We start from the raw sequence: 24328 nt of genomic DNA on the forward strand, positions 1-24328 counted from the left end.
TTTTTTGTTTGTTTGTTTTGTTTTGTTTTGTTTTGTTTTTTGACAGTCTCATTCTGTTTCCCAGGCTGGATCACTGGCGTGATCTCGGCTCACTGCAACCTTCGCCTCCCAGGTTCTCCAGCAACGATTCTCCTGCTTCAGCCACCTGAGTAGCTGGGACTACAGGCACACACCACCACACCCGGCTAATTTTTGTATTTTCAGTAGAGACGGGGTTTCACCATGTTGGCCAGGCTGGTCTCGAACTCCTGACCTCAGGTGATCCACCCACCTCAGCTTCCCAAAGTGGTGGGATTACAGCCGTGAGCCACTGTGCCCGGTCTTTTTTGCTTCTTTAATCTCTGAAAGTTCAGAAAAAGCTTATTTATTAGGTTTAAAGTTTATTATTATACCAAGTTTTTAAAAATGTAATTCACATATTCCAGATCCTTATTTTTAATCTACTTTATTTGCCCATTTCTCAGAAGAATATTGGCTTCTTTCTATGATGATAGTTGCATTTATTTCTCCTTATATTTCTAAAAGGTTTTGCTTTAGATGTTACTATAACGTGCAATTTCATAACTGATTAATGTATTATTGTCGAGTTTTACACTTTATCAATATGGAATTTGCCTCTTTGTCCCTTTTGCCTTGAATTCTATTTTTCCTAATGGTAATGTTTGCCACTTCCACAGTCTTTTTGGTAGCATATTAGGAAAATGATACTCAAATGTGAGTAGGCACGCATATCACCTCAAGAGTGCCAGTCAGAAAAATAACTTAAGTGCTTCCTAACTCTAAGAATTCACAAATAATATCAAGAAACACTGCAAAAAAATGGATGGGGCAAAAATGAGCAATGGGAATTGGAGACAAATAAGCATCCAGGTACTAACAAGTTCAAATTACACTTACAAAAATCAGAGAAAAAAAATTAAGCAGAAAAAAATATTTGGAAAACGTTGCAAAGATAAAGAATACACCAAAACTTAAAGAAATTATTAAGGCAGTATGTTTCAAATGTTGAAGCAAAAAAGAAATGCCAATTGCATGCCTTGAAAATAAAGGAGAGGGGTTTAAAGATATTACCATCTCAGTAAAATTCTCACTTGAAATGGCAAAGACCCCAAAAAGCTAAACAGAATACATGAAAGTCATGAAAGTATATAATCAAAATGAATTGATGCACAATAAGTTATCACAACATTTAGTTTCCAACATGATTGTTTAAATCAGTTTTGTCGTTTTTTTAAATGGATTTGAAAGATGGAAAACAGTAAAGAAAGGCTGTTAGGCTGGAGTGTAATTATTTAAAAAATGACTACAGTAATTGAGTAATGCAAAAATACAGAAATAAAACAAAATACAGATTGCTGACCACCATTCCCAGTGTATGATTCATTAGGTCTGGGGTAGGGCCCTAGAATTTACATTTCTTACATGTTCACTGGTGGTAACAATGCTATTGGTACAGAGACCACACTTTGAGAACCACTGGCAAGCCGGTCACGGTGGCTCATGCCTGTAATCCTAGCATTTCGGGAGACCAGGGCGAGCGGATTTCTTGAGTTCAGAGTCCATGTTGAGACCAGCCTAGGTCCAGACCAGCCTAGACCAGCCGAGGCAACATGGCGAAACCCCATCTTTAATAAAAATATCTTAGCCCGGGCATGGATTTGTGCCTGTAATCCCGGCTACTTGGTGCAGGGGTGGGGTGGGGGGAGCCTGAGTCTGGGAGGTTGAGGCTGCACTGAGCCTTGATCATGCCACTGCACTCCAGCCTGGACCAAAAGAGTGTGAGACCCTGTCTCAAAAAATAAAAAAAGAGAACCACTGGCCTTAGTGTATGCTTGTCCATCGCTTTATTTCCATTTTGTTTTAGGGTTGTCTCTTTTAAAAAGTATATAGCTAAGACTGCCTTTTGATCCAAACCAATTATTTTTCTTTTAAGAGATCAATTTAATTTATCTAAATTTAATGTGAATAATGGTGTTTGTACCTGTTCTTGAAATTCTACTTTATGTTTACCATATGCCACCTTATTTTTTTTTACTTTTGCAAGATTAAAATTTTCTTTTTCTTCTAGTAGTTTGGAAATTATACATTATATTTGTATTCTCCTAGTCTCCTAGTTGTTACTGAATGTTTTTTTAAAAAATTTTATGGGTATATAGTAGGTGTAGATATATATGGGGTACATGTATTAACGTTTTAACAAAATTATTTAAACTTACATGTCTGTTTCAGTCTCCAGAATTATTCAAAATATATAATATACTCCTACTGAATAAGAGAAGATATTTAGGACTCCACTTGATCATGGCACAGTTGTCTTTGTGCATGCTTCTAAATAAGTATTGTATTTAGGATTTTTGCCATCATAACTGATTTTTGGTTTACAGTTTTCTTTCTTGTACTATTTCTGTTGGAATTTTTCAGGATTGTTCTAAGTTTATAAAGCAAAGTGGTACAATTTCTATACTTTATTAGGCTCTGGGACAATTTATAGCTCAGGGAAAGAGCTGTTCTTTGAAATTTGTTAGAATTTTCTTGTAAAACCATGTGAACCTGCCGCCAGTTTTGGAAGCCATCATTCATAAACTTTTTTCATTTTCTTCCATGGCTAAGGACCTAGTTTGGTTTTATTTTGCTTCTTATGGCAATAGTGGTAATTCACATTTTTCTAAGAAATTATCTATTTCACTGATCTTTTCAAATTTATTGATATAAAATCATACATAATAATCTTTTAACAATTTTTATTTGTGTGTATAGTTTACATTCTGAGTATTACATTTTTGTTTTCTTTTTCATGATTAGACTTGCCAAAGATGTACCTTTTTATTAATTTTTCCAGAGAATTGAATTTATCAATTCTATTTTTTATTGTGGTATAGTGTTTTCTGATTCATTATTTTTAGCTTTAATTTTTATTCCTTCTGCATTCCTTAGATTTATTCTTCTGCTATGATTTTTACGGTATGGTCCAGGGACCTCTAGTGGTGCCCCAAGACATTTTCAGAGGATTCATGAGGTCAACGCTATTTTCACAATACTAAGGCTTTACTTACCTTTTTTCACTCTTATGCTCTCACAGGTGTACAGTGTAGCTTTCCAGGGGCTAAATGACGTGTGACATAAAAGCAAACTGAGTATCAAAGAAGATATGAATATCCACCTGTCATTTATTAAGCTAGATATTAACAAGATTTGCAGAAATGCAAAACAATGCCACGCTTCTCACTACATTATTTTTTGGTTTTGGAAAATATAGTCATTTTTCAAAAAAAAATGTTATTTATAATTATACATATTAGTTTATTGTTATTTTTAATGAATTGGTCATTTAAAAAGTTCTTAGTCTGCTTTATAGTACAGTAAAAATCTCTTCAGGATGGGCATGGTGGCTCACGCTTGTAATCTCAGCACTTTGGGAGGCTGAGGCAGGTGGATAACTTGAGGTCGGGAGTTGGAGACCAGCCTGGCCAACATGGTGAAACCCCGTCTCTACTAAGAAATACAAAAGTTAGCCGGGCATTGTGGTGCATGCTTGTAGTCCCAGCTACTCAGGAGGCTGAGGCAGGAGAATCGCTTGAACCCGGGAGGTGGAGGTTGCAGTGAGCCGAGATCACACCACAGCACTCCAGCCTGAGCAACAGAGTGAGACTCCATCTCAACAAAGAAAAAAAAATAGCTCTTCAAGATCTTCAATAATTTTTAAGAATGTATAGGGATCCTGAGACCAAAACATTTTGAGAATCACTGTTCTATTGCATATTGAATAACCAGTTTATTTTCATTATTTCTTTTTTGATAATGAACACATTTATTACTATGAATTTACACAAATTCTTCATTGTCTGTAAACAGCCTCTAATTCTTTTTTAGATTTGAGAGATAAAATGTGTATTCCATGAAGTTTGTGAGTTAAAAACCCAAACTGGGAAAAATGTTAACCAGAAAGATGTCTGATTACAGCTAACTCTCTGGACCTAATTATAACAGAAACAGAAGCTCTTAGAACTCTGGTTTTACAAAACTATGTAGCTCTTGAATTTATTCCAGACAATAAAGGAGCTATATGTGCCTTTATTGATCAAGAATGTTCCATGTACATCCCAGACAACTCAAAGCTGATCTGAGATTCATCTGACGTTAAAATGAAATCACTTAATTATATCAGATCAAATGTTAGGACCTGTGATCCTGGGATAGTAATCTATTGGGAGAATCTGGAAGGAAAATTACAGAGTATCCTAATACTAAAAATGGTGTGTGTGTTTTATAGTATAGACATAATTATATAACACCACTTAATCCTTTATTAAAAAGAAATTACAAGTGTGATTTTTGTGTCAAAAATGTTGACTAGGTAAAACATTATTTGAACAAAGCTAGAAATGAAGGTAGCCTTAGCAAAAGAAATACTGGTACTAATGCAAATTCAAGTCTTAATAGTTGAAACTGTGGGCTGTGAGAGAGAAAAATGTGGAGACAATTGCAGGTGGAACCTCTCTTAATCCAAGGAAGAATACATCAGTATTACAAATTAATTCTTTAAGTTGATGAATAGCTTTTTAGCAGTTTTTGAACTTGCCAGCAAGCTTGCAGATAAAAACGTTTCTAAGTAAATGATATGGCATATGAGAAGATAGTAAGTACAATGTAGAAAAATAAAGTGGAATGGAGGATAAGTAAAGGGGTCAGTTTTTAATAGGATGGTTAGGGATAATATCACTGAGAAGGTGATATTTGAGCAAAACTTGAAGAGAGAAGGGAGAAAGTCACTTGGATATCTAAAGGGAAGACAGCAATTGCAAAGGTCCTGATACAGGGCCATGTCTGTCATGTTTGCGGGAGATAGAATTTATACATATGAAACTGAGGTGAAGGCAATACAAAAATGTGTAATAAAACAATTCTATGATTTTTTTTTTTTTGAGACAGGCTCTCAGTTGCTCAGGCTGGAATGCAGTAGTGTGATCATGGTTCACTGCAGCCTGGCTGCAGTGAGCTCAGCTGCCTGGGCTCAGGTGATCCTCCCACTTCAGCCTCTTGAGTAGCTGGAGCTATAGGCACATGCCACCACACCCAGCTAATTTTTGTCTTTTTGGAGAGACATGGGGGGTTTCGCCATGTTGCCCAGGCTGGTCTCAAACTCCTCTGCACAAGCAAGCTGCTGGTCTCGCCCTCCTGAAGTGCTGAGATTATAGGCATTAGCCACTGCACCTGGCCCATTTCTATAAATTAAATATATAAGTGCTTAGTAATGGGAAAAAAATTCCATGACATTGAGGTTTTTGTTTTTTTTTTTCCACAAAATATCTTAAGGGAGGTGAGTTTGGATCCAGGTTTTCCAGGAAGTTATTAAATGGTTTGGTAAGATGGAGGGCATTCTAGGTGGGACAACGTGTTGGTTAATATAGGTGTTTACCTATGTTCCAGGCACATAGTAAGCCCTACATATATTTCAGCTGTTAATTTTAGGGATCAAATGTAGTTTATGAGAGGTATATAGACTTAGCTGGCAAGGTTTAGCTGGCAAGAAGGAGTCACTTTAGGTATGATCAAGCTACTATTTTTAACCATTAAAATAGATCTTTGAAGTTACCATTACATGTTAAACAGGATTTCTTTCCTCTTTTTTATATTTTAGATACCAAAATAATTTCCCTTTCTCACCTTGAAATGACCTGGACTAACAGAAGAAATTTTCCTGCATTGCTTGTGAGGATCTTACATAAATCAAAACTGCGATACTATGGAAAACCTGATAAAAAGATGATTGAACCATATCAGGTACAAGTAATAAGATATCATATGTTAATTTAAAAGTTATAAATTATAACTTACACACCTCACTCCACAGTGTAACCTGTTCGTTTAAATGACATTTCATAAGTTCAATGTAATAATTTTTAAATGTATATAAATGTATATTATAAAGTATTTTTCTGCATAATTTATTGTACAAAAAGAAATTATTTCTGTATTGGTGCCCTTTATTTCCCTGATCCAGGTGGTCTCCTTCCCACCTTTTTATTTTCCTTCAACCTTTTCTTCTCACCTATGCTTTCTGCGCCAACATATAAACATACTCTAGTCTCCCATTTAAAAAAAAGAAAAGAAAATAATCTCCCTTGGCCTTATGACTCTTCTATTTCCTATCTTTTCTCTTCAGGTAAGCTTCTTGAAGAAGTAGTTTACACTAGATGTTTTTACTTCTTGCCTCCCATTTCTCAACACAATTAGCTTGGCTTTTTTCCTTAGCTTATCATTCACTAGTAACTCTAATTGTCAAATCTGTGTGATACTTCTCTATTGTCTTGACTCTGCCGTATAATGCTCATGAGCTCTACTTTCTTGATATGTTTGTGTTCTATTTTTTTCTTACTTAATATTATATTGTATTTTCCCATGATATCAAGAACTATTTTAGATGTTTCATTAAACTTTTATTATAAAAGTTATACATGCTTATTGTAGGGAATTTGGAAAATTTAGAAAGCTGTTTGAAGATCTTACCACTCAGAGAGAGCCACTGTTAACATGGTGTGTTTTATTCCCTTTCTTGTGTGTGTGTAAATCACATATATACACATATACAAGCATATCATATATATATATACATACACATATCTATGATATTTAATCATATGTTTCACATATATGTGCATATGTATATGTATTATATATTTCATGTGAGTGTGTTTATCGTATATCACACTAAATTATTTTACAAAATGGGAACCATATTGTGCATACAATTTTGTATCATTTAACATTTTCTTAAATATTTTCTCATATCACTAAAAATTCTTCATCCATAATACTTTACAGTTATATATTTTTAGCACATTCTATCATAAATTATTCAGTCATTCCCCGATAGTTTTTTGCCTTCTCATTGCTGCAATACTTTCCTCCCTGATTTTTTAACTCCGCTTATTTGTTGCCTTCCTACCTCTTTGTGCCTCCATCATTTCGCCCTTGCTTGCCTCTCCAGTCTCATCTCTTCCTGAGCTCTCTATGCATCATACTAAGCAAATTTTCTAACAGTAACCAATTGTTTTCTACCTTTCATACTTCTGCTCATGTTGTTTCTTCTGCCTAGAATCCTCTTCCTCTCACTTCTCATCAGATTGGCAAAGCCATCTTTAAGATTCAGTTCAGTGCTTACCTCTGATTTAAGTCTTTCCATGTATACCCATATGCCTAGTCACTGGGAGAATCAACTACATGCTACTAAGGACCCCACTATATGCCCTTACATAGGTCTATCAAAGCATGCATAACCCAGTTACACACACCTGTTAATAGATTTGCTAATCTTACTCTACTGTGCGCTCCCTGACTGTAGAGAAGTATCTAATAGTGCTTAAGAGTTCATGCCCTGTAGTCATATGAACTGAATTCAAGTTTCAGCTCTGTTTACCATTTCTTACCTTTGTGATGTAGGGAAAATTATTTATCCTTTTAAAGCCTCAGTTTACTCATCTGTAAAATATGGATACTAATTGTACTTACCTTACAGGATTGATGTGAGGATTGAATTAGTAAAGGATTTACCTATGTTCCAGGCACATAGCAAGTCCTATATATATTTTAGCTATTATTATTAGGCACAATGTTTGATTCATCTCTGCATTCCAGGGCCTAACATAATGTCTGGAATATGGATTCAGTAAATGTTTAATTAATAAAGGAATGAATTACCCAAAATGTATATTCATCATTTAGAGAAAGGGTCTGAGAATATAACATCATTATTTAAGAAGAAATTAAGAATTAGAAAACACTTTACAGACTGCCTTTTAGGCAGAACTGAAGTTGTCTGTCACTGTATTTTAATACTGAGAAAAACTCCAAATACTTTCCACCTCAATAGATTTCTCTATCTCTAAACTTTAGATGATCAATATTAGCAGAATTGACAACTGAATCATTATTAATAAATAATTAAAATTTAGATGTTATTTTCCATCACTCTAAATGATTACAAATAATATGCTATATATTATCTGTATAGATAAAAGTGACAAATATGTATGTGCTTTTACTCATTTTCCTTCTAGACCTTTTTGGAAGTTGCTGACAGTTCAGGCACAGTGTCAGTGATTATGTGGAATGCCCTGTGTCCTGAGTGGTATAAAAGTTTGCGGGTTGGTTTAGTTCTTCTGCTTCAAGACTATTCTGTTAAAAAGAGTTATCCATTCAGAATACAGCCTGTCCCCGTGGATCCACAGATCAAACTAATTTCTACAATGGGTTAAGTATTCAGTGAATTTGTTGTCTTATCGCTGTTTTGTTTATATAAATTTGCAACATACCATATTAGGAAAAAAGACCATAAAAATTACTAAAGCTGTTAGAACCTATGAAATCTTTAAATTTATTTGTCCATAAAATTTTCAAGCAATCACATAACCTAATAAATATACCTATTTATTATTTTATTTATTAAGAAAAATTATCTGAGACATTTATTGTTGATTGAAGAATGAGCTCCACTTGGGTTGTACTTATTTTGTTTTATTTTATTTTTGGTCATATAATATTAAGTTAATAACGAATATATTTTGCACTTACTAGTAGGTGCTATCTAAAAAGAACTTCTGTTAACTTTTTGAAATAATTTCAGACTTACATAAAAGTTGAAAGAATGGTATAGAGAACTCCCATATACCCTTTACGCATATTCAGCAATTACTAGCATTTACCTTTGCTTTATCATTATATATCTCTCTTCATACATATACATATCTTTACACACACACACACACATACACACATGTGTATGTATATATATTCCTTGTGATCCAGTAAGAGAAAGTGGCAGCCATCATACATACCCCTTTAAGCCTAAACACTTCATTAGTATTTCAGCGTATATTTTCTAATAACAAGAGCATTCTATTACATAATCTGAGTACAATTACCAAAATCAGGAAATTTAAAATTGATACAATACTAATACCTAACCTATAGTCAGTATTCAAATTTTGCCAATTGCTGCAATCTTGAAAGGGCTTTTCCTAGTTAGTATTGATATATTGACATCACAAATATTTTTGGACCATTAAAATTAATATATTAAATAATTGTTTTTAGATATGACCGTGATTTTTTCACTTTCATTTGTAAGAATTGTAGAATACATTGCTTAAGTTTAAATATTGTTTTTGGTTTATAATACCTTTATTCTGAACCTGAATTTCTGTGTACTCTAAATTCCCCAGCTAATCCATTAAGCTTAATTACTTAGAGAATATTCAGATAAAGGTAGCAGTTGTTCATTGTTTTCTTAAACTTGTGTTTATTTGCAAAAACCTTATATGATTATTTATTAAAATCTTAAGCATTTTGCAGACATTGGTCAGATCTTGCTAGATGAAGAAGTTATTACCTAGGTAGTCTGGTACACACAGTCTATTACCTCATTAGTTTTTGCTATAGAAAGGTAAGGAACTAAACTGGTAGAGATATTGTGACTTACTAAGAAAACACAATAAAAGTTGGCAAGAGGACGCTGATTTACAGCATGCTACCTCTGCTATATAGAATTATAGGACCAGATTTTCATAATGGAAATTCTCTAAGGTATGAGAAATTATTTATGCTTTGAAGTAAGTAATTGCAGATACAGAAATTATTTTATAAATGATAGCCTTGGTGATAATATATTTAAAATGAACCTTTTGGTCTTTAAAACAGTTTTACTTCTTAGTAATGTTAGCGTTGGTGATAATATATTTAAAATGTACCTTTTGGTCTTTAAAACAGTTTTACTTCTTATTAATGTTAGCAGCAGTCTCTATTTTCTTCCTTATATTTTTGATAAGTAACAGGACTTTTGCCCTCTTTTTTTAGGAAGCAATAGACTATTTCTGTAAAGCGCCAAGTAGTAAATATTTTAGGCTTTGCAGGCCATATGGTCTCTGTTTCAGCTTCTCAGCTCTGCCTTTGTAGACTGAAGGCAGCCATATGTATGTAAAGGAATGGATATGGCAATATTCCAATAAATATTTATTTACAAAAACTTGCAGCCATCTGCAGCCTGTAGTTTGCCTAGCCTACATGTATAAGTGGATTACAACTCTGGCTGTATATTGAAATCACTTGGGGAGCTTTAAAGAGCCACTGGTGCCCCACCCTCAGAGATTCTGATTTAATTACTCTGAGAATGGGACCAAGGCATTGCTATGGGTTTAAATCTCCTCAGCTGATCCCAAAGGTACAGTCAAGGTTGGGAACTATGGCTTTATGATCTTTAAAAATTACCTGCATGAAACTGACTAATGATCTTTTTATCCTGGCATTTTCTTTATTTTTAATTGACAAATAATAATAAAATATATTTATGGGGTCTAGTGTGATGTTTTGATCTGTGTGTATACATTGTAGAAAGACTCAATCAACATATCCATCACCTTACCAATTTATCACTTTTTTGTGGTAAGAACATTAAAAATCTATTAGCAATTTTGAAATATACAATACATTATTATTAACTGTAGTCACCATCCAATGTGATAGATCCCTAAGACATTTCTGCAATCTGACTGAAATTTTGTACCCTTTGATCAACATCTCGCTTTTCCCTATCCCTCCCCACTCACTCCCCAGCCTCTGGTAACCATCTTTCTACTCTCTGTTTCTATGAGATTGACTTTTTTAGATTCTTGGAGAACATTATGCTAATTGAAATAAGCCAGGCACAGAAAGACAAATACTGTAAGATCTAACTCGTAAGTGGAATCTACAAAGCTGATCCCATAGAAACAGAGTAGAAAGGTGACTATCTTTTTTATTGTTTTTATTTATTTATTTATTTATTTTTTGAGACAGAGTCTCACTTTGTCACTCAGGCTGGAGTGCAATTGTGCAATCTCGGCTCACTGCAACCTCTACCTCCTGGGTTCCAGCGATTCTCCTGCCTCAGCCTCTCAGGTAGCTGGGATTACAGGCACACGCCATCAAGCCCAGCTAATTTTTGTTTTTTTAGTAGAGACGGGGTTTCACCATGTTGGCCAGGCTGGACTCGAACTCCTGACCTCAAGTGATCTACCTGCCTCGGCCTCTCAAAATGCTAGGATTACACGTGTGAGCCACCGCACCTGGCCGGAAGGTGATTAATTATCTTTTAAAGAGAAAAAAAAGGCAGTTATGTAAATCATGTTAGGCACAGGAGATGCAAAAGTAAGTAATATACAGTCCTACTCTTAAAAATTAGTCTAATGGGGTGACAGCTATGTAAGATAAACAAATTATAGTAAAATGAAAGATGAATGACAATAAACCATATTAAAAATGTAATAGACAAAAAGGATAAGGAAATGAATAAAAATGTAATTGAAGAAAGAATGGACAGTAAAGTAGGAGAATGTGTTGCATGGGAGAAAGTGTTAAGCAGAGATTAGGAAAAATATCAGTGGAGTTTAAATGTTCTAAGCATTATAAATGAGAAACAGTATATAGTGGGAGGAGAGTTGGTCAGTAAAGGAATAAGGATTTGTGGTACCATCACTGCCTTCTAGGTGTTCATGTTGGAAGAAAAACTATTGGGGTCATTTATCTTGGTTTATTTTTCATATTTCCACACATAGTTCCAAGTTAGAAGAACTAAGATGTTAATTTTTTTTTTTTTTTTTTTTTTTTTTTTGAGACAGAGTCTTGCTATGTCACCCAGGCTGGAGTGGCGTGGTGCAATCTTGGCTCACTGCAACCTTCACCTCCTGGGTTCAAATGATTCTCCTGCCCAAGTAGCTGGGATTACAGGCGCCCACCACCACGCCTGGCTACTTTTTGTATTTTTAGTAGAGACAGGGTTTTGCCATATTGGCCGGACTGGTCTTGAACTCCTGACCTCAAGTGATCCACCCACCTTGGTCTCCCAAAGTGCTGGTAATACAGGCGTGAGCCACCGCGCCTGGCCAATGTAATTTTTTTAAAAGACTGAATAAGTGGAAATCTATAAAGATGGAAATTCTATTACAAAACAAAGGATATATTATTTGCTGGATGTGTATGGCTTTGTATATTGAATTTTGTACATTATTCTGTATATCTTTTACAAAATAGTATGTAGCTGGCATACACAAATAATACACCCTTTAAAATCTTGAGATTTTTCAGACTGTATTACATAATGCATATTGATTGGATGATAGCAACAAGAATTTTTGATTTTGGCGGGCAGGGGCTATTTCTTTAATTAGGAACCCTAGCATTTTAGAGCTGGAAGGGACCTTGAATATAATTAAGTGATACTATGACAATGAAAGTACTTTGGAATATGCAAACTATGATGCAAGGTAATATTACGTAATACAAACTTTGCTTGCTTATATATGAATAGACTGAAACTCATAAAGGTAAAGTGACTATTTCCTATCACATGACTAGTAACAGGCAGAAATAGAAATAAAATATCTTCATCCTGGTTTAAGCCTTGTTTGCTACACAGAAAGTTCTTAGACAAATGTAACTAACCAAGAAGAAAAAAGCCCAAATAGCTTTATAACTATTAAAGGAATTGAATCAGAGGTTTAAATTTTTCCCACAAAGAAAATATCAGGCATACATCATATTATAGAGAAATTCTGCCAAACATTTAGGGAATATATCATTCTAAACCTATTCCAGAGACTAGACTAGAAAGTATATTCTCAAACTCATTTTTTGCTGCCAATATAACCGTGATAATCAAAACCAAACAAGAATAGTATGAAGGAGAAAAATTATAGGTCAGCTTCAGCCACTAACATATAAACATATATATAGATATTCTGAATGGAATATTGGCAAACTGCATCATGTGTAAAAAAAAAAATAAGTTCACATACTGTGACTAGGTTGCACTTTTCCTCAGCGGTGCAAAATTGGTTTTACATATAAAAATCTGTGTCACCCACCATTTTTACAAATTAGATAATGAGCATTGTAATAGATACACAAAAAGCTTTTATTAAAATTTTACAACTATTCATTAATTTTAAAAAAATAGCAAGAGAAGGAACGTTCCTTAAACTAAGTAAGGGGGCTGAGCATGGTGGCTCATGCCTGTAATTCCAGCACTTTGGGAGGCCAAAGCAGGAAGATCACTTGAAGCCAGGAGTTTGAGACCAGCCTGTGCAACATAGTAAAACTCTGTCTCTACAAATAAAAATAAAAAATTAGCCAGTTGTGGTGGCATGCACCTGTAGTCCTAGCTACTCAGGAGGCTGAGGAGAGAGGATTGCTTGAGCCCAGGAGGTTGAGGCTTCAATGAGCCATGATTGCACCACTGCATTCCAGCCTGGGCGACAGAGCAATACCAACAACAACTACAAAAAAAAAAAAAAAACCAAAAAAAAAAACACCTAATAATGGGTATTTACAAAATCAAAACCAAACGGCAAACACAATTCTTAATGGGGAAAAGTTAGATACATTCCTTTATAAAATGGGGAAAATGGATGTCTCCTATTATTATTATTTCTATTTATTTATTTTTTATTTTTTTTACTATTTCTATTTAATGTTGTACTGGCTGTCCTAGCCAGCGTGAGAAGACAAAATGAATTAAAGGTATAAAGGTTTTAAAGAAAAGTGCAAGACTGTTATTACTCGCAAATTAAATTTTATACAGAGAAAAAAATAACACAAAGTATTAAAAAAATAGGATTTATTATCCTTACCAAACTAATGCAGGAACAAAAAACCAAATACCACATGTTCTCACTTACAAGCGGCAGCTAAGTGATGAGAACACAAAGAGGGGAACAGCACACACTATGGCCTACTTGAAAGTTATCGAGTACTAGGCTTAGTACCTGTGTGACAAAATAATCTGTACAACAAACCCCCGTGACATGAGTTTACCTATATAACAAACCTGCACATATGCCCCTGAACCTAAAATAAAAGTTTTTAAAAATAAAAATTAAAAATAATAAGATATTAGCAAAGCTACAAAAGAAGTCAACTGATTATGTATACTCCAATAATAAAGAGTTAGAAATTATAACTTGAAAAAGTCATTGACATTGTCAACAATAACTATAAGATGTCTAGAAATACATGTAAGAGAAGATGTGTAAGACCTGTGTGGAGATGATTGTGACACATTATTGGAAGACATTAAGAAAGCCTTAAATAAATAAGTAGAGATAAATAAACTGGGTAAAGATTGTATTTGCCACTACATAATCAATGAAGAATTAATATCCAACATATAAACAACTCTTGCAAATTTTTAAAAGACAATTCAACAATTCAATAGAACAATGGGCAAAAGACCAAGGCATTTCACAGAAGAGAATGCATATATGAACCATAAGTATATGAAATGTCATTCAATATGATTAGTAATAAGGGAAGTACAAAATAGGATCACAACAAATTGTCATATCACTAGATTGGCCAAAAGTACTAAATTTGACCATGTGCAGTGGCTCACACCTGAGACCCAAGTGCTCTGGGAGGCTGATTCTGGAGGAAGCCTTGAGGCCAGGAGTTCAAGATCAGCCTGGGCAACATAAGAACCCCCCATCTCTACCAAAAATTACAAAAGTTAGCTGGACATGATGATTCTAGCTACTCAGGAGGCTAAGGCAGGAGGATTGCTTGAGCCCAGGAGTTCAAGGCTGCAGTGAGCCATGATTGTATGATTGTGCCACTACACTCCAGCCTGGGCAACAGAGTAAGACCCTGTCAAAAAAAAAAGAAAGAAGGAAAGAGAAGGAAGAAAGAAAGGAAGGAAGGGAGGGAGGGAGGGAGAGAGAGAGAGAGAGAGAGAAAGAAAGAAAGAGAGAGAGAGAGAGAAAAAGAAAAAGAAAGAAAGAAAAAGAAAAGAAAGAAAGAAAAAGAGAAAAGAAAGAAAGAAAGTTAGTTGACAATACCAAGGTTTGGAGAGGATGTGTATCAATGGGAATTTTTACACATTGCTGGTAGAAACACAAATAGGCTCGTTACTTAAAATGATTAGGGATTATGCTATAGAGCTGAACATTTACATGTCACATAATCCAGCATTTCTGCACCTACATATAATATCTTAGAAAAACAGTTGCCTGTGTGCACAAGGAGACATATACAAAAATTTTTAAACAACCCTATATATAATAGTAACAACCTGGAAATAATCCAGATGTCCATTAACACAATAATGGATAAATAAATTTTAGTTAACAAATTGTAGTATATTAACACACTGGAACATTATTCAGCTGTGGAAATGACAAGAAGACTGCTACATGCAGCTACATGGATGAATTTTATTAATATCATGTTGAGTGAAAAAAGTAGTCATAAAATACAGAATATAATTTCACTCGTATGAAGTTCAAAAACAAAGCCAAATAGGATTTTGTCTGGGCAAAGTGATAAAACCCTTTTCAAGTTAAAGAAATGATAGAACACAAAGTTCTCAAAGTGTGGTTAAACTTTTTAAACTGTGGTGGAGAGATAAGTGGATGTGATAATGGAGGCAGAAGAACATTGATAATAGTCTAGTTCTTGAGTTTAGTGGTGGGTTCAAAATGTTCAGTCTACTATTTTGCTTTTTAATATATATATATTCATGTATATTCTTTGGTGTGTATTAAATAGCATATTAAAATAATATATTTGTTTTTCAGAAATCTGCCTGAATCTTCGAGATCCCCCAACAAATATAATTATCATTCCAGAAAAGCAGGTGAAACCAGAATGGAGACTGCCAAAGTTAAATCACCGATTTACCACAAGGTAAAATAATTTCTTGTAAAATGTCTTAAATATTAATCTTCAGTCTTGGTTACTGAAAAACAATACATTATAATTTGCTCAAAATCTACCCAGAATTAGGCTATAGCAATTATGTAGATATACATTTTCAAAATAATAATTGTAGAATGCTTTTTCACTGTTTAAAAATAAAATATTAATTTAGTGATTTTACCTTTTTAGGTCAGAACTGGATGATATGCCAGAAAATTGCATCTGTGATGTTATTGGCCTTTTAGTTTTTGTAGGAAGGGTCCAGCGGTCAAAAAAGAAAGGTAAGCTTTTAAAATTGAAAATCATAAGTATTTCAGTGAATAATTTTGTGTTCATATGTATATAACAGTTACCTTCATTTATTTTAATATTCTATCCATATAGAAAACCGTGAAGATTTTTGGTCATATCGCTGGATTCACATTGCTGACGGTACTTCAGAACAACCATTTATAGTGGAACTGTTTTCAACATCGCAGCCAGAAATCTTTGAAAATATTTACCCAAGTAAGCAATTTTTAATATTTTTATTTTATGTTTGGAAGTAGGAGAATTAACTTTAAAAATGTAGAGTAAACTGACTTACAGAAGTAGGGTGACATTGAGTTGGCAAATTCAAGCAGTCTGTAGCATGTTTAAATCTTTTCTATATTAATATCATTTTTTATAGACATTAACAACCCGTTGGTTGTCTGTTCAGAATTAACTTGGGATTGAAACCAGTTTTTCAGAAAACAGGTCCTCTTATCAATTCTCATTGTAAAAATTCCACACATTAAAAAATCCTTAAATTTCAGTAAGACTAAAACATAGGCAGTCAATTCCCTTTTTATACATTTGGAAATGGATTAAATAGACCGCATTAAAGACATCGAAGACTTATATAGCATTAATTGGTAGATGATTGGTGGACTATGTAATTACATAAAAACAATGGTAAGTATAGTTCCGGTTGAATATTAAATTATTCAAGTAAGCTGGTAGTGTTATTTATACCGGCTGGTCAATATTTTACTTTGGCTTACTTTGGTATTGACTTTCTCCCCTGGATTCATTCAGATATAAAAGTATTTTTTCCACTAGTTTTATTTATTTGAAATTATTTTAGGTTTGTCCTATTACATATTACATATAACAGGCTAGTCTTCAGATCTATTATGATAAGGAAAAAAGTATAATACTTTTCAGCAGTTTCAATGAATATTTCCTTATTTAAATTTAGAATATAAAGCTATTTTAGATAGGGGATGACATTTTATTATTTTCCAAATAATTACATGAATAAGCACTAATTGCTACCTGTGTTAAATGCTTGGCCAACACTGAAGAAACTCCCAATATTTACTACATATGTGTGTGTGTGTGTGTGTGTGTATATCTATCTATCTATATACATACATACATATATATATATATATATATATATATATATATATATGTATATTTGAGATGGAGTCTCACTCTGTCACCCAGGCTAGAGTGCAGTGGCACGATCTTGACTCACTGCAACCACTACCTCCCAGGTTCAAATGATTCTCTTGCCTCAGCCTCCTGAGTAGCTGGGACTATAGGAGCACACCACCATGCCTGGCTAATATTTATATTTTCAGTAGAGACGGGGTTTCACCATGTTAGGCAGGCTAGTCTCGAACTCGACCTCAGGTGATCTGCCCACCTCAGCCTCCCAAAGTGCTGGGATTACAGGCGTGAGCCACTGCACCTGGCCTATATCTATTATTATTACTTTTTTAACCAGCAATAAGATAGACATTGTAGAACATCAAGAGACCTAGACACTATATATAGGGCTGTTTTGCTGCCCCTTTATTCTCTATACAAAACAGTATTATACACCTCTGCTTTGTTAGATTCCACCCTAGGCTTGTGAGATTAAATTTTAAAAATATATCTGAATAGAACCAAACCTCACCCCAATTTATGGGGGATGGAACAGAAAGAGGCTTTTGGCCAAACCAAGGCATGGACTTCCAAGGTGAGTGGGCTATTAACTCTGATATAACTTCTTTTAGGGCATAAGTAATTGGCAGTGATGACTTCTGGTGATAATCCTATTGCCAGCTTCCTTTTTGGTTTTTATTGCCAGCTTCCTTTTTGTTTGTTTGTAACCACTTTAAACAACAAGCTAACAAGAATTTTGGATAAAGATTTCTCGCAGGAACTTTGCCAAGCACGCATATTGTATTTCTTGTGATAATGTGAAATGTATCCTAAGAAACGTATATTCAGATCTTGGTGAGATTTATTCTAGTATAATAGTTGACAACAGTCACAATTTGTTTTTATCTTTTGAGCAAAAGTGAAGGAAAAAATCATTAAATTAATGGTGAGTATTAAGGGGGCTTCAGGTCCAAGAAGGGGAGCATGGCCAAAAGTCTTCAGGAATAATACCAAAATTCTTTGGTAGTATGACTTTTTTTTTTTTTCATAAGAAAAGTGAAGAACTAAGGGGAAGTAATGTTGTGTGTTTACCATGTACCAGATGCTTATAGATGTTATCTCATTTTGTACTCTTAATTACCTTTTGAAGAGTTGATGTTGTTATAAATTTTCAGGTGAGAAAGAAAACATCCAGAAGGGTTAAGTAATTTCCTGGATTTCATATAGCTAGGAAGTGTTAGATCTGACTGTCAGATTTTTAGTGGCCATGAATTTAGAATTAGAGGTTTCTTTATTTTTTTCTAAATTTATTTTATTGTTGTAAGAACACATAACATGAGATCTACTGGCTTAACATATTTTAGAGGTTTCTTTAATATTCCTGTATCAACACCTTTAGCCATTAATATTCATATGCTTGTAGTTTTTGAAATAGAGGAAAAATTAAGATAATTCTTAATATAAATTAAGATAATTCTTAGCATTTGAACAGAATTTCTTCATTTTCATTGCTACAGAATAAAGAACTTAGTAAATATGAGATGTAGTAAATGAATGTACAGTTGTGCTCTGGATAAATTTTTATTCTCAAATGAGAAATTACTTTTGTGTGATTATAAGAATTTACATTTATTTCTTCATTTCCTAGTTTGTAAAACCGTTAAGTGTTTTGACATATAATGAGTTAAAATAAAAAATAATGTTGGATTAATGAAACTATAATAATTAGATAGCCTGTTAGGTAAAAACAATTGATAACTGTTGAAAGTAGTTGAAATCTGAAGACATTATACTCTCATTTTTAGATATTCTTTTTAGCCCATAAAGTTAGCAAGGTGAAAATAAAATAAACAGATGATATAAGCCCTGCCATTGGCCTTAAAATCTAATTAAGATAAATACATAAAAGATAAAAAACACTTGCATAAGCAAATACGAATCAATAATGTATAAGCCCTATCTGATGGAAGGAGAGTAATTCAGAGTTTAGTGTTAGATAGGGTTAGTCAGTGAAAGTATCATGGAGAAACTAAGCTTTTTTTTTCTCTGTTGGAAATCACTGTTCACACTCAGTTGTGTGCCCAGTTAAAATGACTTGCACTCTTTATCTGTGCAACAAACAAATGACTTTAGTTAGTTGCAGCTGTTGTACTTTCTGAAAAAAAAGGGGCCTCTCGCAAAAAGCAGAGTAGTGTTAAATCCTTCTTGTTCCTAGTGTGGTCCCAGGACTGGCAGCACTAATAATTGCCTAGGAGATTATTAGAAATGCAGAATCTCAGGCCCCACCCTAGACCTACTGAATCTGAATTTGCATTTTAACGTTGGTACCATGTGATTTCTTTGTGCATTAAAGTTTGAGAAGCATTGTGTTAGATCCTGATCTTGTTATGTCCTATTTGAAATGGAAAAGTAATTTCATAAGTGTTTTTGTTTTCTAGTGGCATATTTTGTGTGTACACAGTTGAAAGTTGTCAGAAATGACAATCAAGTACCTAAGCTGCTTTACCTCACCACTACAAATGAGAGTGGAGTGTTTATTACTGGTGAGTAATTTCTTTGTGTATATTATTAGAAATATATTTTCTCTTCCCTAGAATCCTTCAGTACATATTAACTTTTACATAATAACATTCAACTACAAGACAGCTTTATTTTGACTTCCTTTATTACTATAAGAGTGTTTTAGCAAAGAATTTTTGGCCTGTGAAATACGTTGCTTATGGATTACTTACGAATGAGGCAATGATTTTGTGACTCAGTGGAAAATTGCATTTATATCCTTCAGTCAACTTTGATTCCTGCTTGGCATAGAATGTAATAATCATAAATTGCTTGATAGATTGAAGACCTGGTTAGGCCTGGTATCATAATATGGATTCTGTTAACAATATTTTAAAATTCTAAATGAAAACAAAAATGAGTGTCGAATTTCAGCCCCAAGATCCTATGTTTTATTTATATAACAAGAGAGGTCTCATTACTTGTCTGCAAGTATATTATTTTTCCCTATTCCCTCCAATAATAAGATCAAAACATTAAAGAAAAACGTTTCTAAATGAGAGAGTGAGGAAATAGTGTGGAATGGGGTGTTTACCAGGTTGTTACCATGTTGGTAATTAAGAAATTTGTTAAAAGAAGAGTCCTAGAAAAGGTGTAACATAAATCTTTGTCAATGCATATCTTCTTTTATAAATACTATCAGATGTGAATACGGCACTTTTAAGTATGCTTTAAGAACATAAATTTAAATGCTGAGCCATATTCATAGGAAGTTTCATTCATACATGATGCCATAATTTCAGGTTAATTTGTAGTTTAAAAATCGGTTATTTCAGAAGATGTCAACCATTTGGATAGTCAGAAAAATTCAAATTATTAGTTTTTCTTCTTCCTGTGATTTTTAGCATCCTATAGCTAGCTACAGTTGAGTCCACTTAAACTCTAATACACAGTGTGTCTGATTTCCTTCTTAGGATTTATTTACTGTCTTTGGATAATTATACATAGTGAATAAGTGAACTTGACTGTTTTTTTCTTGGCGATAAAAGAGGGATTGTTTTAATAGTAAACTGTTTTTACACAAAAATATTCATACAGATTGTTACAGTGACATTTTTATTTCTCATTTTTTATGATTTACCCTTCCCGCGAGGAGGTCATAGAGGCCAGCCGTATACATATGATGCCAAGGTAAAAAACTTTATTCAATGGATTAGAACAAAGTCCGATTCCGGGGAACAGAAGAATATGGTTATTGGTGGATATTACCCCTATCCACCAGTGCCAGAGACATTTTCCAAGTATAGTAGTTCTATTAAAGGTACTAATGTAATTGCCAGTCCTTCTAAATATGTTTATATTTTATACGTATGGCTTATGCTATTTCAATTAGTCATCTTTATTCTTTTATTTTATGGGAGTGAACTAAAGTTTAGCAACATTCGCCGATAATAGTTCTGTCAATGCAGATCTAAAAATATATGTCACGTATTTTCTATATAGTTTTCCCTATATCTCGCATGGTGGTCTAAAGATTAATACTTTGATTTTTATCAGACTGGAAGAAAAGAGAAAACACCGAAGATAACCAACTGGAGATATAGGTTGAGTATTCCTAATCCAAAAATCCAAAATCTGAAATGTTCCAAAACCTGAAACTTTTTGAGTACTGAAGTGACACTCAAAGAACTACTCATTGGAGCAGTTCAGATTTTGGAATTTTGCATTAGGGAAGCTGAACTGATAAGTAAAATACAAATATTCCAAAATTTAAAAAATCAGAAATCTGAAATATTCTGGTCCAATATATTTCAGAGAAGGGATGTTCAGCCTATACATATCTTTATTTAATGTCATTGAGATCACATCTGACCTTGGTGTAGATCTCAATTGCTATGATGTTATACAGAAAGACTAAAGATATCTAAAGGAGACACTGGGTAACTTGATATTCAGAGACTGACAACTGTATTATGCGACTCTTGTGGAATGATATATATTGTGTTTAACACAATTGAGTGCTATCTTTAAATATAAAATGATGCCAAAATAAATGAGATGCTGAATTTGGAATTGAAGTACTGATGAGAAGCCTACTATTAATATACTTTTTAGTAGAATTAATATATGACAGTTGAAAAGTTTAACACAAGCATGTTCTTTTTTAAAAAGCTATGAGATAATTGCATGGTTTTGGAAAAAAAGAGAAACTTTAAAATGCCGACCTATTATCATCGAAATATTGGCATCCTCTTATACATCATAATGCTAGCAATATGTAATAGTGTTTGAAATAATTAAAATGTGTTTTTCTATGCAGTGGCTAGGCAACACTTTATAGTTTGAAATATAATATGTAAATTGCATTTAATATGCAAAATTTATTTTGCAAATGAGGGGTACAGAGTGGAAGCCTGTATTCAAATTTAACTGATAAAAGTATTTTGCCTATTTCACAAAATTATATAAAAGGATGCCAGATATAAACACAGTGTCTCACAGTTAATGTAGTAAGTTTATAATTTTGTGTTGTGAAATTACATTGCAAATCTAATTCTCATTTTTATCATTTCAGTTCTTTAAAACTTACAATTTTCTCGGACTTACTCTTTTGCAGTTGAGTCGCTCTTGACAGCTATAAGTGAAGTCAGGAAGGAGATTGAAGACTTGCAGTATAGGGAACAAAAGCGCATTGCAATTCAGGGGATAATTACTGCTATAAAGTATATCCCCCATAGCAGTGCGACTGAAAGTGCCTCGGCATCAGAAACACTTCGGGTATGGTGCCAGAGAATTAATAGTATTTCTCTGAAAGCACTGTGATTATGATTGCAATTGGTACCTTTTACATTTTATTCAGAGCTCACGTGTGTTGACTCTTAATAATGTAAGCCTAAGAGAAAACATTAGGTTGGTGCAAAAGGCATTGTGGTTTTTGCCTATAAAAGTAATGGCAAAAACCACAATTCCTTTTGCACCAACCTAATATTTTTAGTTTTTTGTTTGTTTCCTTTTTGTGTCATTTATCTGGGGGCAGACTAGGCCAATAATGATTATAGCCTCTTGACATTTCCCAAGGCCCTCAAAACTTGGTATCCTGTTTTTGCATTCTGTGTAATTTGAGGCTATTGTGGGTGTTTTAAATTTCTAGGTGGTATCTATGATTATATTAATTTCCTATCTTTTGTCCAGGCCAGTACTACAGGAAAGCTTTCATGGGAAGTTTTCTCTATATCTGGCATAGTAGTCTTACCCAGGTTCTATAACTCTTCTAGAATAGTTTAGTATTATAGAAGACGCCAGTTCTGGAATCTTGGCGCAATCAAGACAAACAAGTTAATTTTTCCCATGAGTTTATCTTTTTAAACAGTATGTCTAGGACTACTACTATTTATATGGAAATAAGTGTTTAATCCAGCTTTTCAGATAGTAGTATAAGAAGGACTTTTGTTTGTCTTCCTTTTAAAAAATATTTTAATAGCAGATGGATTAGATTTAATCATTTTCATAAAAGCACTGTTATGATTGAAAAGTTTTGCCAGAACTCTTGATTATGAAAAATGAATATACTAAAATTGTAGTCTTTTATTAGATTAATAATTGTGAATTAGCATAAAGTGTTTTCTCTAAATTATTGGTTTTAGAACGCTAACAGACCCTCGACCTCTCAAGCAGCTAGAGTAGAAATTCAAGAAAGAAATGGTAAACGGCATCAAGATGATGAGCCTGTGAATTCTCAGTATTTCCAAACTACATCTACAAATTTGAGTCTGAGCAATAAAATAAGAATTCTTCAAGGCCCACACGCTAATCCGTAAGTCATTTGTATTAAGTATATGTAAAGTATATTTTTTCTTCTGGTTTATCTCTACCCTGTAAAATAAGCAATTTTCGTAGAAGCTATATTAATTTGTTAGGGCCCCCATAATGAAATACCACAACTGAGTGGCTTAAACGCCGAAATTTGTTGTCTCGAAGTTCTGGAGGATAGAGTTCAAGGTCAAGGTGTCAACAGCATTGGTTCCCTCAGGGCTGCGAGAGAGAATCTGTTCAATGCCTCTCTCCTAGCCTCTTAGTGTGCTGGCAATCTTGGCATTCCTTGACTTGTAGAAGCATCACCCCAATCTCTGCCTTCATATTCACATGGAGTTCTCTCGGTGTAATGTCTTTGTCCAAATTTCACCTCTTTCATAAGGATACCAGTCATATTGGATTAGGGGACCACCCTAATCCAGCATGACGTCATCTTTATCAGTAACATCTGCTATGACCCTATTTCGAAATAAGGTCATATTCAGAAGTCCTGAGGGTTAGGATTTCATCATATGAATTTTGTGGGGACACAATTCAACCCATAAGTCTGCCCTCTGGTCCCACAAAATTCCTGTCCTTCTCATATGCAAAATAGGTTCACCCCATCACAACATCCCCAAAAGTCTCATCCCACAGCAGCATCAATTCTAATCCAAAATCTCATCTAAATCTCATATGGATGTAATTCGTCCATCCATGATCAGGGTGATTTATCCTGGGGCAAAATTCTTCTGCATCTGTATACCTATAAAGTCAAACAAGTTATCTGTCCAGAATACAGTGATGAGATAGGTATAGGATAGACACTCCCATTCTGAAAGAGAGAAATTGGAAAGAAAAGGGGGATCATGGGTCACAAGCAACTCCAAAACCTAGCAAGGCAAATAAATTGCAT

General features: G+C 33.9%; 1 protein-coding gene across 2 annotated transcripts in view; it reads left to right on the forward strand.

Moving 5' to 3' along the window:
* The window catches only part of RADX (RPA1 related single stranded DNA binding protein, X-linked), a 67093-nt gene that overhangs the window by 5068 nt on the left and 37697 nt on the right, over nucleotides 1–24328 (forward strand). For both annotated transcript variants that reach the window (XM_054544078.2, NM_001133558.2), the window contains exons 2-10: nucleotides 5639–5781; nucleotides 8058–8250; nucleotides 15603–15711; nucleotides 15913–16004; nucleotides 16108–16230; nucleotides 19560–19664; nucleotides 20777–20941; nucleotides 22238–22398; nucleotides 23265–23434. In XM_054544078.2, coding sequence (XP_054400053.1) covers nucleotides 5639–5781; nucleotides 8058–8250; nucleotides 15603–15711; nucleotides 15913–16004; nucleotides 16108–16230; nucleotides 19560–19664; nucleotides 20777–20941; nucleotides 22238–22398; nucleotides 23265–23434 — 1261 coding nt within the window. The remainder of the gene's footprint in view (nucleotides 1–5638; nucleotides 5782–8057; nucleotides 8251–15602; nucleotides 15712–15912; nucleotides 16005–16107; nucleotides 16231–19559; nucleotides 19665–20776; nucleotides 20942–22237; nucleotides 22399–23264; nucleotides 23435–24328) is intronic.

Source organism: Pongo abelii, chromosome X (assembly GCF_028885655.2).
Source record: "Pongo abelii isolate AG06213 chromosome X, NHGRI_mPonAbe1-v2.0_pri, whole genome shotgun sequence".
NCBI lineage: Eukaryota > Metazoa > Chordata > Mammalia > Primates > Hominidae > Pongo > Pongo abelii.